The sequence below is a fragment of the Sus scrofa genome, chromosome 14 (genome assembly GCF_054392235.1).
Source record: "Sus scrofa isolate SSC_HxYL_T2T_F1_AM1 chromosome 14, Sscrofa_HxYL_maternal_Yorkshire_Landrace_v2.0, whole genome shotgun sequence".
In the NCBI taxonomy this organism is placed as follows: Eukaryota; Metazoa; Chordata; class Mammalia; order Artiodactyla; family Suidae; genus Sus; species Sus scrofa.
Window position 1 is genome coordinate 128,119,518 of NC_139396.1, and position 15,543 is coordinate 128,135,060.

The following is a 15,543-nucleotide window of genomic DNA, read 5'->3' on the forward strand; positions in this document are numbered from 1 at the left end:
CTACAGCTCCAATTAGACCCCTAGCCTGGAACCTCCATATGCTGCAGGTGTGGCCCTCAAAAAAAGGACTAAATGTCTGTATCTCTGTGTTATTTTTCTTGATCCTGTCAACTTAGCCAGAAAGGAATCTTCCCATCACCTACCAGAGGCTGATTGCCACCTTTCTTGGAGGACAGGGGATTTTACCATTCACTACGTAAACTTGTACTTAGTGTCCCTGCTGTGGTGTTCTCTCCCCTTCTTTCTCACTCTCCTTTTCCTTGGTGTTCCTTCAGGGATAAACCTCTTATGTTCTGCCAGGTTGAAGGAAAAGTAGGCACCTGTCCCTCCAGGGCGGGGGTGGGGAAGATCGGCTCTTTTTACAGATTTTCATCCAATCCTAGTTTTAGCCCTAGCTTTCAACTTTAGAGATGCCTGGTCACTTTAGTGCCGGATCCAAATTTTGTGGCTGAATTACTGGCTTCCTCCTCAGTAACTATTTTAGTTCTAACATTCTTTATTTAGTTAAATTTAAATTTCTAAAATGCTATTGATGTTCTTTATCTACTGTTTACGTTATTTCCCATTCTTTGTGTCCTCCTAGGTTAATATTTAACTATTTGCTGTTATTTTAATTGGATTTGGGAGGGAAGAAAAATGTATGATCACTTTGTCATGTTTTACTAGAAATCATAAAATGTCCATCTTGCCGTTGTCTTAAAATAGAAGAATTTTAGAGATCTCACAACAGGGTGACTGATACAACTTACTCCGGTTTGTTGCATGTTCATTTTTACACTTGTTTATTCATCCATTCACACTCAACAAATATTTATTGTGTGCCTGTTGCTATATGCCAGGCTTTGTTCTAGGCATTTTATTTATTTCAGTGAACAAAAGAAAGATTCCTCCCTTTCTGATGCTTATAGTTTAGGAGGAGGCTAAACAATAAACAACAAACAAATATGTAAATCATGTGTTATATTAAAAGATGATAAGTGCTGTGGAAAAAGTATGGCATGGGATGGGGGGAAGTGAAGGTCTGAGGATGAGACAGGTTGTAGTATTAAAGATGCACTTAAGGAGAAAGTAAAAATTGAACACATAATCCAAAATAGTCTTCCCATTGCAATCTTAATTTAAACACATCTGCAAAATCCATTTTGCCATGTGTAGTGACATTTTCACAGGTTCCAGGAATTAGGACGTGGATATCTTTGTGGGCAAATTATTCTTCCTACCACAGGCTCTGTCCTTACAGAATTTACATTTTAGAAAATCAAATGGTCAATTACTCTAGAGTCTGCAAAGAGTACTCAGAAGAAGAAATTTCTTACATTATTCCCATTGTAAAACTTGTGCTCCAGCTGGGAGTGCTATACGTGTTTGCTCTTACATCCTTTTCCATCTTAGAGTGGTTTTTCCTCATTTCTTCCTACCTCTTTTCCAGGAATCCAGCCTCAGTATCCTAACCCCTTCAACCTCTTCTTTCTTAGAATTTCAGCAGCACTTCTCAGCGATCTCTTTTATTCTTAGGTTTCACTTTCTACCTTAGACAGATATGTTACAACAATGAATATACTCACCCAATTTTTGTTAAATTTTGTGAGTTTATACTCTGAAAGATTTCGGACTGAGAAATAATGAAAACTACATAGGACCCTGAGATGGGCTTTGGTAGCAAGTGAAAGCTGGTACTTTTTTCTTTTTTCCAAAATTGTCCCTAATATTTTTTATACCCCATGATTAAGAAAAGTAAAATTAAGGAGATTTCGTAATTTGTAGTGGTTCTCAGTATTTACCTTTGTTGGGAAATAAAAAAAAAATAAGAAATCTTGGTTAATTCTACTTTGTAATTTTCCAGGAATACAATAAAGTAAACCATATAGAGTTATTATTTAAAGCACATTTTGATTAATTTCTTTTCCCTTTGAAGGTCCAAGGCATGTCCTTCATAGCAGCAGTTCTCATTCTCAACTTGGAAGAGGCAGATGCCTTCATTGCATTTGCAAATCTCCTGAATAAGCCATGCCAGTTAGCCTTTTTTCGTGTGGATCACAGCATGGTATGGACATTTGGAATGAATTGTGTTTTTCTTTGACTGTCAGTTTCTTAGTCTGAATTTTCACCTTTTAGAGTGAAAAACAGTATTTAGAAGACCAAGGTAATCTGATCTAAAACAAGCTTTTCATTGAATTATTATGAATGCTTGATGAAGATGCGGAAGGAGGTGCTAAGCAAGATCTTCTATTAATTTATGATTAACAATTTAATTTCTCTATTTCTAGAGTATATTCTTAAATAATTTCGTTGAAATTTCTATCTTTAGATGCTGAAATATTTTGCAACGTTTGAAGTATTTTTTGAAGAAAATCTCTCCAAACTATTTCTTCATTTCAAATCTTATAGTCTTACACCAGATATATACTTGATAGACTGGTAAGTCACAACAAACATAAAATATGATAATTAAAAGGCATCAGTGTAACTTTTGCCTGTTTTAGGAACTAGAGTAAATCTTATGCACAGGATCGTACCTATAAAAGAACTCTATCCTTACATATAGAGAAACTCTCATATTTTTGTGGGGAGACATTTGATTAAGAGTGTGCCTACGCCACAGCCATAGCAACTCGGGATCCACCACAGCTCATGTCAATGCCAGATCCTTAACCACTGTGCGAGGCCTGGGATTGAACCTGCATCCTTATGGATACTAGTCAGGTTGTTACTGCTGAGCCACAACAGGAACTCCTATTTAGGCTTAAAAAAACTAAATTATTTTTCAGTGTATTCTCTTCCATTCCCATGTGCATCATTAGAGTTCCTCTGAGTAGGCGCCAAGATCATGGGAAGAAGGGTTTTACATTATGAGACCCAGAGAACCAAGATCAAATACTAAGTCTGCAAAAATGGGGGAAAAAAACCATCCACAATTGTTTATCTTAAAGAGTGTGAACATAAGGCAAAACAGGATCACTGTTGATAAAACGAACAGGATGGAATTAATACCAAGTGAGGACTGTGTCCTGGAAAATGCCTAGGCACTCCTGGTACCCTTTCTCGTTTTTTAACAGTGAGTTGGTATTCTTTGTACTACCGAGAGAATGCTTTTTGTTATACAGTTAATTATGTGTGTATAATTTAAGAAGCAGACATGGACTTTTGTTTCACTGCCTCTGTTGAGCACACTATAACATACAAATCCCAGAATCAGTGGTGCACAAAGAGGAATAAATGTCAGTGCTAAAGAGCATTTCTCTTTTTTTTTGGCGAGAGAGCCTGTAGTTCCCTTGCTCACATTTTATTGGCACCACCTCAGATAAACAGTCTGTGTAAAAAATGTGTACCTGCTTTGCCAAAGCAACATCAGAAGGCATTTTCTAGCACCCCTTCTCCTATGCCAATTAGAGTGCCACCCCAGAGTACCACTGGTTAAAGACGTACACAATCAGACAGTGTCAGAAGGGATGGGAAAGACCATTTTGGTGATTCTGATGGACGGTATACATGCTCCAAAAGTAGTAAGTAAAAATTGGTGAAGGGAAAACAGACAGGGATGTTTGTGGAAAGAAGAAAAGAGAGAAAGAAGTCAGACTTTATGGTTTTACATTTAGGTTAGTAAAATATGGTACTTCATTTCCTCATATAATAATAAGTAACTTTTATTGATCATTTCCTATGTGCCAGGCACTATGCTAAGCGCTTTTCATTTATTAACTCCTTTAATTTTCAAAATGATCTTCAGAGTTAGTTTTATTATCTTTGTTTACTAAAGAAGAAACTGAGGCATAAAAACGATAAGTATCTTACTCAAGGTAATACAGCCAATAAATTGCAAATCTAAGATTCAAACTCAGGTATTCTAGTTTCAGAGCCCATATCCTTAACCACAAGCTTACTCTGCCACTCTGGTTTACATGAGGCCGTATCTCTACTTCATGTTGTAAATGAACGTACTTCTGTTATTTATTACTTAATTTCCCACCACTCAAGTTCTTTGAAGTACGAAGCCAGTGCTAAAGAGCATTTCTCTTTTTTTTTTTGGCGAGAGAGCCTGTAGTTCCCTGGCTATCTTAGCCCTAATTAAGCACTGTTCTTTTTAAATAGAGATGCTTAATGAGTGAATGAATACATGAATGAAAAATTTCAGTAACTTTTCCCCCTTAATTTTAGGATTTTCACGCTATATAGCAAGTCACTACCACTTGATCTGGCCTGTCGAGTCTGGGATGTATTTTGCAGAGATGGGGAGGAATTTTTATTTAGGACTGGACTAGGAATCCTCCGATTATATGAAGATATTCTCCTGAAGATGGACTTTATTCATATAGCACAGTTTCTAACTAAATTGCCAGAAGATATCACGTCAGAAAAGCTGTTCAGCTGTATTGCAGCCATTCAAATGCAGAATAGTACCAAAAAATGGACTCAGGTAGAGTGACATTTTCCTACTTGTAACAGATACGTTAAAACAGTTTATGTCTTGTTAAAAAAAGTTACGTATTTCTCAAATGTTAGTACTTAAGAAAAACTTTGAAAAACAATTTTTTACTTTGCAAAAAAAACAGATAGCTCCTCTTTCACCTCTTCAGATCAATGGCTTTATTTTTACGTAAGTCTAGTAATATTTTATGAGTTTAGTGAAGTACAGCCTACAATAGTCATGTATTTGCCAAGGCAATTATATATTACCTTGGTACTTTAAATAGATAGCAGTTGTATTTAAACACCTGATGTGTACTAAGGATTTGCAGTAGAAAGAATACAGTATATGATCCTGATTTTTAGTTGCTCAGTATTGTTAGAAGCAAATGTATTAGCAGTCTAAGTTAAAAGACTTAAAAAAATAGTGTGAATACTTGCTCCATGAATGATAGACAGTACACATTATTAGCTCACAGTTTTACTGCTTATGAAAATGAAAATATAAGAATATTAGTCCAGAAAATGTTTTGTTATCTAATAACTTTAGAATGTTTGAAAAATAAATAAAATAGGATATATGGCATGTGATGAAAACTGGAGTTTAATTATACATTATAAAATTGGGTTGAAATGAACAAGAGGATTTGAAAATGGCAGCCTTTCAGAGGACAATTCTGTGTCCTTTATGTACTAAAGCTAAACATGAAAGTTAATAAGCTATAGTTTTTACAATATCTTTAATCTGCATGGTAGTTTTTTTGACGATTAATGTTTATATAATTTCCAGGTCTTTGCATCTGTGATGAAGGATATTAAAGAAGGAGACAAGAATAATAGTCCTGCTCTGAAAAGCTAATCTTCAAAATTAACAGACTAATTCCAGTATAAAAAATGTTTTTTGATAAAAGTTTTTTGTTTTCTATTAAAAAGCACGGAAGAAAATGTTGAAGTTAAAAGAATCAAGACATGGAAAACTGCTGATTTTGAATTCCATGGCTGAAGTAAATGATAACCTATTTGACAGTATTAATAAAGTATTTTATAGGGTGAGCCATTTTACAAAGGAAAAAGTTTAAATGGCTAGATCATACTCCATAATTTGGAGGTAACAGTTTAATGCAATAAATTTTTTTAACAGCTTTGGATACAGTTCAAATTTTTACATCTTTTTTTTTTTTTTAAACCAATTAGTATAAAGGCATTTTGGAGGTCACAACAGGATTGTTAGATACTACTTTAACTTCCAAATTACTGTTTGAAGTAAATAGTGCTGATCAGTTCTGAACTTTTGAAGGTATTATAGACCATGAACAAACACCTTTGATATTAGCTATGTCACTGAAGTTGTGTATCTTCACTCACAGGATTGGGCAAATTTGGGTTATGTGGAAACTGGAAATATTAGTGGGAGTTTGTTTAGCATTTGTTTAAATGTTTTCCACAGTATCATGTCTATTTGTTTTTGAAGGAAAATTGTTTTTTTCTTTAAGGAATTCCTATCAGTCAGAGCATTTTAGCCTGTTTCTAGTCTAAGAAATTATGTGGTAATTTAAGAAAGCTGATAGAAAGTTCTTTGCACTTTAATGGACTGAAGATTTTTTTGGTGAGAGTTAAGTCCATAAAAATAAATGAGGTTTTTCACAGGTAAGAGTAAAAAGTAATGAATTCTGAGAGTTCTTAAATAGCACACTACTTGGCAAGACTTTAAATTTGTTAAAATTCTTTCACTGTTTGTTAGAAACAACTTGTAAATTCCAGTTTGAAGTTTGAAATCTTAATATGTGGTTAAGTCCATGACTTGTAAAACACTGAGTAACTTTCTAATCAATGGAAATAATAGTGCAAGAAAAAAGAAAATTTTTTTTCTAGTAAGTCTAACTTTGATGACGTAGTGGATAAAAGAATGATTAATTATTGGTAAGTTGACATTGAATTTAATTCTTGAGCCAGAGGTAAATCACTTGAATATTATGAGTGGTATCTGTGTAACCTATTTGGTTAATAATTAGATTTATAGTGTGCTTTTTTATGTTGCAGTTTGGATTAAAACCCTTAAGCACACCATTTCTCTTGGTGGTATATTGTCTTCAAACTAACAAGCCTGAGAATCTTGTTAGTGACTGCCTCTTTAGGAGTATGGGACCAGACGGTACCCATGTATTTTTACCCCATGGGTCATTCTAGACTAGGGACCACTTAAGGAACCCTCAGAAGCTAACTCCTATCATAGGAGCTTGCTTAGTGCAAACTAGTAGTGTAATAAAATATTGAGGGGGAGTACCCAGGGTGTTAATAGATTTTAGAATGACATTTTAACTCTGGTAACTATTTCTTTGGCTTGGTGACCTTGATAGAGGGATTGTAACCCCTGGAAATAATCTCATTGAGGTTAGACCACCTGCCTAAATTTAATCTTACTTTTGTGTATTTCTTTCCTGAGTTGGACTTAAGTTACTGTATTTTCTCATTTTTATTACTGTACAGTTTCTTTACCTTTCTAGTACAAATGTGTATATAAGATGTAAATATAAGGAATTCACTAAAAACCACTATTAACAATGATTCTGTAAATAAAATCTGTAAGCAGAGCAACTACTTGAAATGAGTCGTTACTTTGGGGATATTTAACTACATGTGGAGATAAAAAGGAATAAACTTTTTGCCACATTTCTCTTCTTAGGGTACACTAGGCCTTCAACCTCCTGAGACTGACAAGACTAGCAGCTAGAATATCGTACTATATGTTCCCATCAACTCCGTTTAAGGCACTATGAAGGTACTCATTATTCACATGTCACTGTGACAGGTTTTTTTGGTTAAAGTATATTTTCAGCTAAAAAATAACTTTTCCTAAGAGCCTCAAGATAATGTGAAATTTCAAGATAATGCGAAATTTAATAAGGCGTTTGCATTTGTTTACTTATTTCTTACTTCCCTCTCCTGTTAGCCTAGGTCTAGAATGTATTATTTAAATGCTATTGGAAGACTGTAGTAATTAGAATAGTTTTCTAAAGTCAAATTTCCTATCAGTTTTTGCTAATTTCTTCTTTTAATGGCCATACCTGTGGCATATGGAAGTTCCTGGGCCAGAGATGCCAGTGATCTTTTAACCCACTGCACCCTGATGGGGTCTGAACCTGTCCCTCTTCAGGAACCAGAGCTGCTCGTCTGATTCTTAACCCACAGCAGGGACTCGTTTTGCTCTTTTCTCTTGCAGTGATAACCTTCCTATGTAATGTTATGTTTCTGATGTACAGCAAAGTGACTTATACGTGTGTGTGTATATATATATATTTTCAGGTTCTTTTCCATTACAGATTACTACACGATATTGAATAGTTTCTTTTGCTATATAGTAAGTCCTTGTTTATCTGTTTTATATATAGTAGTATTGTATCTCAAACACGTAATTTACCCTCCCCATTCCTGTTTGGAACCATAAGTTTGTTTTCTATGTCTGAGTCTGTTCTCCATTTTGTAAGTAAGTTTGCTTGTATCACTTTTTTCTATATTCCACATAGAAATGATATGTATTTGTCTTTCTTTTTTTGACTTATTTCCCTTAGTATAATCTCTAGGTCCATTCATGTTTCATGTTGATACAATGGCATTATCTCATTCTTTTTTTATGGTTGAGTAAATTCCATTGTATGTGTGTGCACACATAACACACCACATCTTTATCCATTCGTCTACTGATGGGCATTTAGATTGCCTCCGTGTCTTGGATATTGTAAATAGTGCTGCAAAGGAACATCAGGGTGCATGTTATCTTTTCAAAACAATTTTCTGTGGATATATGCCTAGCAGTAGGATTGCTAGCTCATATGGTAACTATTTTTAGTTTAGTTTTTAAAGGAACCATTCCAAACTATTTTCCATAGTGGCTACAACAATTTAAATTCCCACCGTGTATGAGGGCTCCCTTTCTCCACACTTTCCCACATTTGTAGACTTTTTTTTTTTTTTTGCCATCTTGCAGCATATGGAATCCCCAGGCCAGGGATCAGATCCAAGCTGCAGTCTCAACCTAAGTCCCAGCAACCCACTGTTCCAGGCTAGGGATCAAACCTGCATCCCAGCACTCTGAAGATACTGCCAATCCCATTGCACCACAGTGGGAACTCCTATTTGTAGACTTTTTATTTTTTTTTTTTTTTTTTTTTTTTTTTTTTTTTTTTTTATTTTTTATTTTATTTTTTGTCTTTTGTCTTTTGTTGTTGTTGTTGCTATTTCTTGGGCCGCTCCCGCGGCATATGGAGGTTCCCAGGCTAGGGGTCTAATCGGAGCTGTAGCCACCGGCCTACGCCAGAGCCACAGCAACGCGGGATCCGAGCCGCGTCTGCGACCTACACCACAGCTCACGGCAACGCCGGATCGTTAACCCACTGAGCAAGGGCAGGGACCGAACCCGCAACCTCATGGTTCCTAGTCGGATTCGTTAACCACTGCGCCACGACGGGAACTCCTGTAGACTTTTTAATGATGGCCATACTGACCAGTATGAGGTGAAACCTCATTGCAGTTTTGTGTTTCACTAAAAATCACCAATGATGATCATCTTTTCATGTGCCTATTGGCCATCTCTGTGTCTTTGGAGAAATGTCTATTTAGGTTTTCTGCCCATTTTTTGATTGGGTTGTTATTTTGTTATTGAGTTGTATAAACTGTGTAATTTGGGAATTAAGCTCTTGTCCGTCACATTGTTTGCAAATATTTTCTCCCAGTCCTAGGTTGTCTTTGTTTTCATTTGCTGTGCAAAAGCTTCTAAGTTTGATCAGATCCAATTGTTTACTTTTGCTTTTATTCCTATTATCTTTAGAGACTGATATAAGAAAACGTGATTTTTATCAGATGTTTTTCCTATGGCAAATTTTGCTTCCCTACCATAGTAAAATAATTAAATTGGATTTCAGTAATTCATAGCATTTAAAAAGGAAAATTAAGTTGTTTTAAAAAATACTTAGTTCCCCTTGTGGCTTAGTGGAAACAAACCTGACTAGTATCCATTTGGGTCCCTGACCTCACCCAATGTTAAGGATCCGGTGTTGCCATGAGCTTTATCTGTGGTGTAGGCCAGCAGCTGCAGCTCTAATTTGACCCCTAGCCCATGAACTTCCATATGCTGCAGGTGCAGCCCTAAAAAGCAAAAAAAAAAAACCCAAAAAACACCAAAAAACACACAAAACCTCCACAGGCCGAGGGGGGGCCAAAAAAGAAAGAAAAAACATGTAACAAACACACTGCAGAATGGCCATGAAAAACTCTTTGAATAATAAATGCTAGAGATAGGATGGAAAACAGCAAACCTTCATACATTGTTGATAGGAATGTGAACTGGTGCAACCATTATGGAACAGAATTTTCCATCAGGAGGTTTCTCAAAAACACTAAAAGTTATCATATCATCCAGCGAAACTACACCTGTCATATCTACGGTAAAGACAAAAACTCTGATTCGAAAAGATACTTATAGGGTAGGATTATTAACTAGGAGGGAAGAAAGCCTTCTGAAAAGAAATACCTCATCTTAACCTGAACAGTAGTTACAACTGGATACGCAAAACTATGAAGTGCTCAGTTTTCTTTGTTGAGATGTTACAGCTCAGTAAGAAATAAAAATTAAACTCACCCGTTTCTGTAAGAACTATGCTATTTTAATATTTAACTTTTTTTTTTTTTTTTTTTGTCTTTTTAGGGCTGCACCCTCAGTATATAGAAGTTCCCAAGCTAGGGATCAAATTGGAGCAAAAGCTGCTGGCCTACACTACACCACAGCCTCAGCAACCTGGGATCCAAACCATGTCTGCAATTTACACCACAGCTCATGGCAACGCTGGATCCTTAACCCACTGAGTAAAGCCAGGAATTGAATCCACATCCCTGAACAAGATGGGTTCGTTACTGCTGAGCCAGGATGGGAACTCCCATATTTCTTTCACTTTTTAAAGCTAAGAAATGAAATCTTCATCTGACCGCCTTAATAGCATGGGTGGTGGTGGTGAGTACTGAGAACAAAGAGGCAGGCACACATAATTATTTTACAGATGTTCTGAAATAACTTAAAGAGGAACACTCATATAATCCTTCCTTGCCCCCACTATCAAAGAGCTCTTCAGGTGGTAACACTGAAGCAAACAGTGAAGGACAGAGAGGAAACTTAAAAGGACACTCAGGAAGAACTAAAGAATACACAGAGATGTGACTTGGGGGCCAATCTGCACATTGATCTAACTGAAGACAGAAGACTTGCAAAAGGGAGATCAAGAAAAATGATGGACAATTTATCTTTTAGGGCTGCATTTCTCTTTTGGAACCTGCAGACATAGCTCAGGAATTTGAGTTTTCAAATGTGTATTCATTTCAATCAGATCCAAACAAAATGTGTAACAAGAACATTCTAGATCATGTAAGTGACCAACCATTATATAATCAAGTATAGCTGCCTATAATTAAGTGTTCATACTTTCAAATTATATTGGTACCAAGTAACACCTAAGAGACAGCATTTTTATTTTGTCTGGCCACCATCTGCTTGGCACCGTTTTTGAACTTATGTCTTAGATATGCACAAGAGAACAGCATGACAGCATGTGGTAACTTTAACCTTAGTTTACCACATCTAAGCCAAAAATAAAATCCTGAGAAACATTTGTTTTTACAATTCACTTAAAAAAATTTCAATTTTTAATCAAATCTGTTCAGAGGTACAATCATTACCAAAATTAGGGATGTAAAACATGTGTAATGGAAAGACAAGCTTCACTAGATTTTGGCATGTTACCTCTTCTCTGAAGGCAGCAGCAGTGGTAAACCAAATTATAAAATTAACGGATTCCAGAGAAATAAAGACCAAAAGATAATACTTAATTTTTCTCATAAATATGATTCCTTAGGCCTGACTTTTATAACCATAATCAATGGTAAAGTATTAATAAACACAATATGTTATTTGTGAAGATGTGTTGACTAAAAAAATTTTCTTCTGAGTCCTAGGTTCCATCACCCTAAGGCCGAGAGAATCTGAACTCCATCTGAATATACATGGCAGCAAGATAAACAACCTACACACAAGCGTTCCTTGCAGGGACCATTCAGTATTTCTCTTCCTCAGTCTCATATACCCACACTGTCTATGTTGTTCCCATTTGGGCCTTTCTGCTCCTCTAGTATGGATTTGTGTTATTTATATCATAAGTCTTATTTTGGCCCCTTCCTGACATAAATTTTTAGAGCATCTTCTCTCTTGTTCTGTTCTCATTTTGCATGACACACTGCCACTTCTGTCAGGTCTTTTTTCAAGAATCTACAATTTCTTCCAGTACTCTGTATTAATCCAATGTCCTGTTCAAATCTTTTTATGACATAAGCATATGGTACTAATGAACAAAATCAAGTTTCCATAATAATGTTGAATCACAATGCCAGGCAACACTTTTTTCTGAGCCCTTAATTTTCTTAAAAAAAAAAAAAATCATCTGATAGCAAACATTTATTTGGCAAACTATTTTATAGAAATAGACCTTAAAATCAAACCATTTTTTATTAAACAATAGAAAGTATAATCCCAATCTTTCCCCCATTAAAGCCTACTCCATAACTGAAGTACCAAAAACCCATAAACTGTACTGCTAAAAGCGGGGTGGGGGAAAGATATTAAACTTCCACAGGAAGACTGTATAAATCCGGTAGTGGTTAAGTACACATCAGTCTGTACCCAAGAGTACTACAGTCTGAAAAATTAACTGAAAATCTAAATTTCCTACAAATATATCTTTGTTCTTAATAAGGCTCAGAAAATTATGCAATGGTACAAAATTATATTATGTAAACTGATATAATCAAAAAAGAAGACTGAAAAGTCTGGATTTCAAAACCAGAACAGGTAAATCACAGGATGTAAACAAGAACCTTTTGAAGACATTCTTTAGCTCCAATTTAAAACAAACAATCAGGACTGGAATCTTCAGAATTTTCCAGTATCTTGAAAATCCCCATCTTCTCTTTAATTGGTCCCGAGGCATTCATTTGATCTAAGAGAAAAATACATAAACGAGTGCTTATTCTTTTTTAACAGATAAGAACTTAAAAGAGATGTCCAATATGTTTTTGTGAGGAGTCATCTGTCCAAAATTTTTCAGCCCACAGAAATGGGGGCCACTTTAGCAAGAAAGTACATTCCTCTTATTACAACCAGACCTGGCCTCCAAGAACAAACACACCCAACATCAAGTTTGCTAATCAATATCACTTCTGCTGAATTTAAGATACAGAGGTGTAGAACAATTAACAGAGCAATCTGAATTCTGTTCTCAGAGATTTTTTTTTCCCAAGAGCACAATCTTGGTTTAAAAGTGGGAAAACAAGACAGTATGAAGATGAATCTTTGCACACGCTCCCATAGCTAGTATGCAGCCCTTTACATTTTTGTCAATATGATAGCTACTGAAATGAAATTGCTACTGGTTTTAATCTGCATACTGATTTCTATATTCACTGGATTTTTCTCTCTGGTAATCTGCTACTCTTAAGTTATCCAGTTTTCTTGTTAGTTACCTAAATACAATAACCATTTCCTGTGTCTGTGTGCTATATGCTGCAGATAAGTGTGGTTTGTCTCTTATCTGTTTATGGTATTGTGGGTGTTTACAAAAGTCCTTTTTTACAGTTTCTTTTTCCAGCCACACCTGCAGCATATGGAAGTTTCTGGACCAGTAATCAAATGTGAGCTACATCTGTGAACCTCTGCCACAGCTCAGGTAATGCCAAACCTTAACCCACTGCACCAGGCCAAGGATCAAACTGGCAATGCCACACAGAGAAGCCAGAAAGAACACTAACCTACTGTGCCACAATGGGAACTCCTACAGAAGTCTTTAACTCAAAAGTCTTAAATATAACTTTTTAATTACATCTTAATACCTTATTTATTTTGTTCTTCAAAATTGTCTTGACTCTTGGCCCTTTACCACTCCATATAAATTTTAAAAATACCCTATCAGAGCTCTACAAAAAGTCATAATGAGATTTTAATTAAAAGATCAATGTAAGAAATACAAGTTAATTTGGGGATTACAGAGTTTTTTTAATATTAAACATTCATACCCATGAATAGTTTATATCCATACATTTATTCAGTTCTGTTATGGTCCTTTAATGTTTCCTAATTTTTTTTTCAAGGCCTTAAAGAAATTATTATTTGCTTTTTAGGGCCACACCTGCAGCATAAGGAAGTTCCCAGGCTAGAGGTCGAATTGGAGCTGTAGCTGCTGGCCTATGCCACAGCCACAGCCACAACAGATCCTTAACCCACTGAGCAAGGCTAGGGGTTGAACCTGCATCCTCATGAATGCTAGTCAGATTCATTTCTGCTGAGCCATGACAGAAACTCCAAGAAATTATTGCATTTAATTCTAGGTATGTTATAGTTTTGTAGGTGGTGTAAGTACCTCATTTTCTAAACAATTATCACTAATGTACATACTATTAGTTTATATCAAACTTCTTAAATTCTTTTAGATTCCCTTAGAATTTCTTTGGAGATAATTATAACCATCTGCTAAAGCAACAATAAAACTATTTTTCCTATTTTTATTGTCTTATAGCTTTAGTTAGGACTTCCTTATACATTGCATTATGTTGTACAGTGTATAATGGGAATGAGAGCTATTGCCTATGATATTTGTTGATTTTCTTAGTAATTTACTAGATGAATGCATTTTGTCAGATTAAGAACATTGAACATTCTTTTCTATGTCAGATCTAAGAATTATGAGGGTGGGTCCTCTCACTGTGGCATCTTGGGAGCTCTAAGACTCAGGTTCCATCTCCCACAGTGGGGTGAGGATCTGCTGTCAACCCAGCTGTGGCTTGGGTCACAACTGTGGCTCAGGATCAGATCACTGGCCCAGGGGCTCCATATGCCAAGAAGCAGCCAAAAGTGCAAAAGAAAAGAATTATGTGTGGTTATGATAGTATGTCAAATGGGTTTTTATTAACCAGTTCTCCATTTATTAATGTGAAATTGTCTATGCTGCTGATTTTTATTTAATAAGATTAAGATTTGACCATAATGCTTATGATAGTATGTCAAGTGGGTTTTTATTATCTAGTTCTCCATTTATTAAATTAATGTGAAATTGTCTATGCTGTTGATTTTTATTTAATAAGATTAAGATTTGACCATAATGCTTTATCTTCATCTCTTTATCTTTTCCCTAAACTGTATGAAAATTAAAATTCACATAAACATGCAAAGAACTGAGAATTGCTAAAACCAATTTAAAAAAGAGAGCAATATTGGAGGATTCACTCTTCACAATTTCAAAACTCAACAGAGCAGTATTAATCTTAAGACAGTACAGTAAGGGCATAGGATTAAGAAAGAGATTAACAGGAATAGGACAGCACTGAGAGTACAGAAACACATTTAAAGTTAACTAACTGATTTCCAACAAAGGTCCCAAGGAAATTCAAAATGGAAAGAATAATCTTTTCAATAAATTGTGCTGGGACAATTGGACAACATGCAAAAAAAATTCAGACCTTTATCTCATACCCTACACAAAAATTTACCGAAATATGAGGCTGTAAAACTTTTTTTTTTTTTTTGGTCTTTTTAGGGCCACACCAACAGCATATGGAGGTTCCCAGACTAGGGGTCGAATTGGGGCTATAGCTGCCGGCCTATACCAGAGCCACAGCAACACCAGATCTGAACCACGTCTGTGACCTACACCATAGCTCACGTCTACACCGGATCCTTAACCCACTGAGTGAGGCCAGGGGTTGAACCCATAACCTCATGGTTCTTAGTCAGATTCATTTCTGCTGTGCCACTCTTAAAAGAGGAGTTTCCACTGGGCACAGCAGGTTAAGGATTCAACGTTGTCTCTGTAGCAAGTCTTCTGTCCCTGGCCCAGTGCAGTGAGTTAAGGATGCAACATTGCTGCAGCTGTTGAAGAGGTGGTAGCTGTGGCTGGGATTCGATCCCTGGCTTGGGAACTTCCATATGCCTGAGGTAGCAGCAAAAAAAGAAATTCTTAAAGGAAAACATCCCAACCTTGCTAGGCAAATATTACTTAGGACACCAAAATCATAATAACAACAACAAAAAAAATGGAACTACATAAAATT

The 15,543-nt window shown here is 35.8% G+C and overlaps 2 protein-coding genes and 1 long non-coding RNA gene across 9 annotated transcripts in view; 1 reads left to right on the plus strand and 2 right to left on the minus strand.

Annotated features, from left to right (window-relative positions):
- The window catches only part of TBC1D12 (TBC1 domain family member 12), a 90,415-nt gene extending 83,416 nt beyond the window's left edge, over window positions 1-6,999 (plus strand). For all 3 annotated transcript variants that reach the window (XR_014826670.1, XM_021074011.2, XM_021074013.2), the window contains 4 exons: window positions 1,916-2,044; window positions 2,309-2,418; window positions 4,156-4,414; window positions 5,195-6,999. Coding sequence is in view for 2 of the 3 variants with exons in the window: in XM_021074011.2 (XP_020929670.1) it covers window positions 1,916-2,044; window positions 2,309-2,418; window positions 4,156-4,414; window positions 5,195-5,263 (567 nt within the window). In the remaining variant the exon portion in view is untranslated. The remainder of the gene's footprint in view (window positions 1-1,915; window positions 2,045-2,308; window positions 2,419-4,155; window positions 4,415-5,194) is intronic.
- On the minus strand, window positions 755-11,865 carry LOC146396990 (uncharacterized). The gene is made up of 2 exons (XR_014826716.1): window positions 8,884-11,865; window positions 755-8,545 (listed from the first exon to the last, which is right to left on the minus strand). It is a non-coding gene; the product is annotated as an uncharacterized LOC146396990 (long non-coding RNA).
- A 21-nt stretch (window positions 11,866-11,886) lies between these two features.
- The window catches only part of HELLS (helicase, lymphoid specific), a 42,415-nt gene continuing 38,758 nt past the window's right edge, over window positions 11,887-15,543 (minus strand). For 2 of the 5 annotated variants that reach the window (XR_014826669.1, XR_014826666.1), the window contains 2 exons: window positions 12,070-12,440; window positions 11,887-11,979 (listed from right to left, as the gene is read on the minus strand). Coding sequence is in view for 2 of the 5 variants with exons in the window: in XM_084994979.1 (XP_084851105.1) it covers window positions 12,346-12,440 (95 nt within the window). In the remaining 3 variants the exon portion in view is untranslated. Of the gene's footprint in view, window positions 15,062-15,543 lie in introns of all 5 variants that reach the window. The other 3 variants (XM_084994979.1, XM_003359300.5, XR_014826667.1) reach the window with 2 other exon arrangements.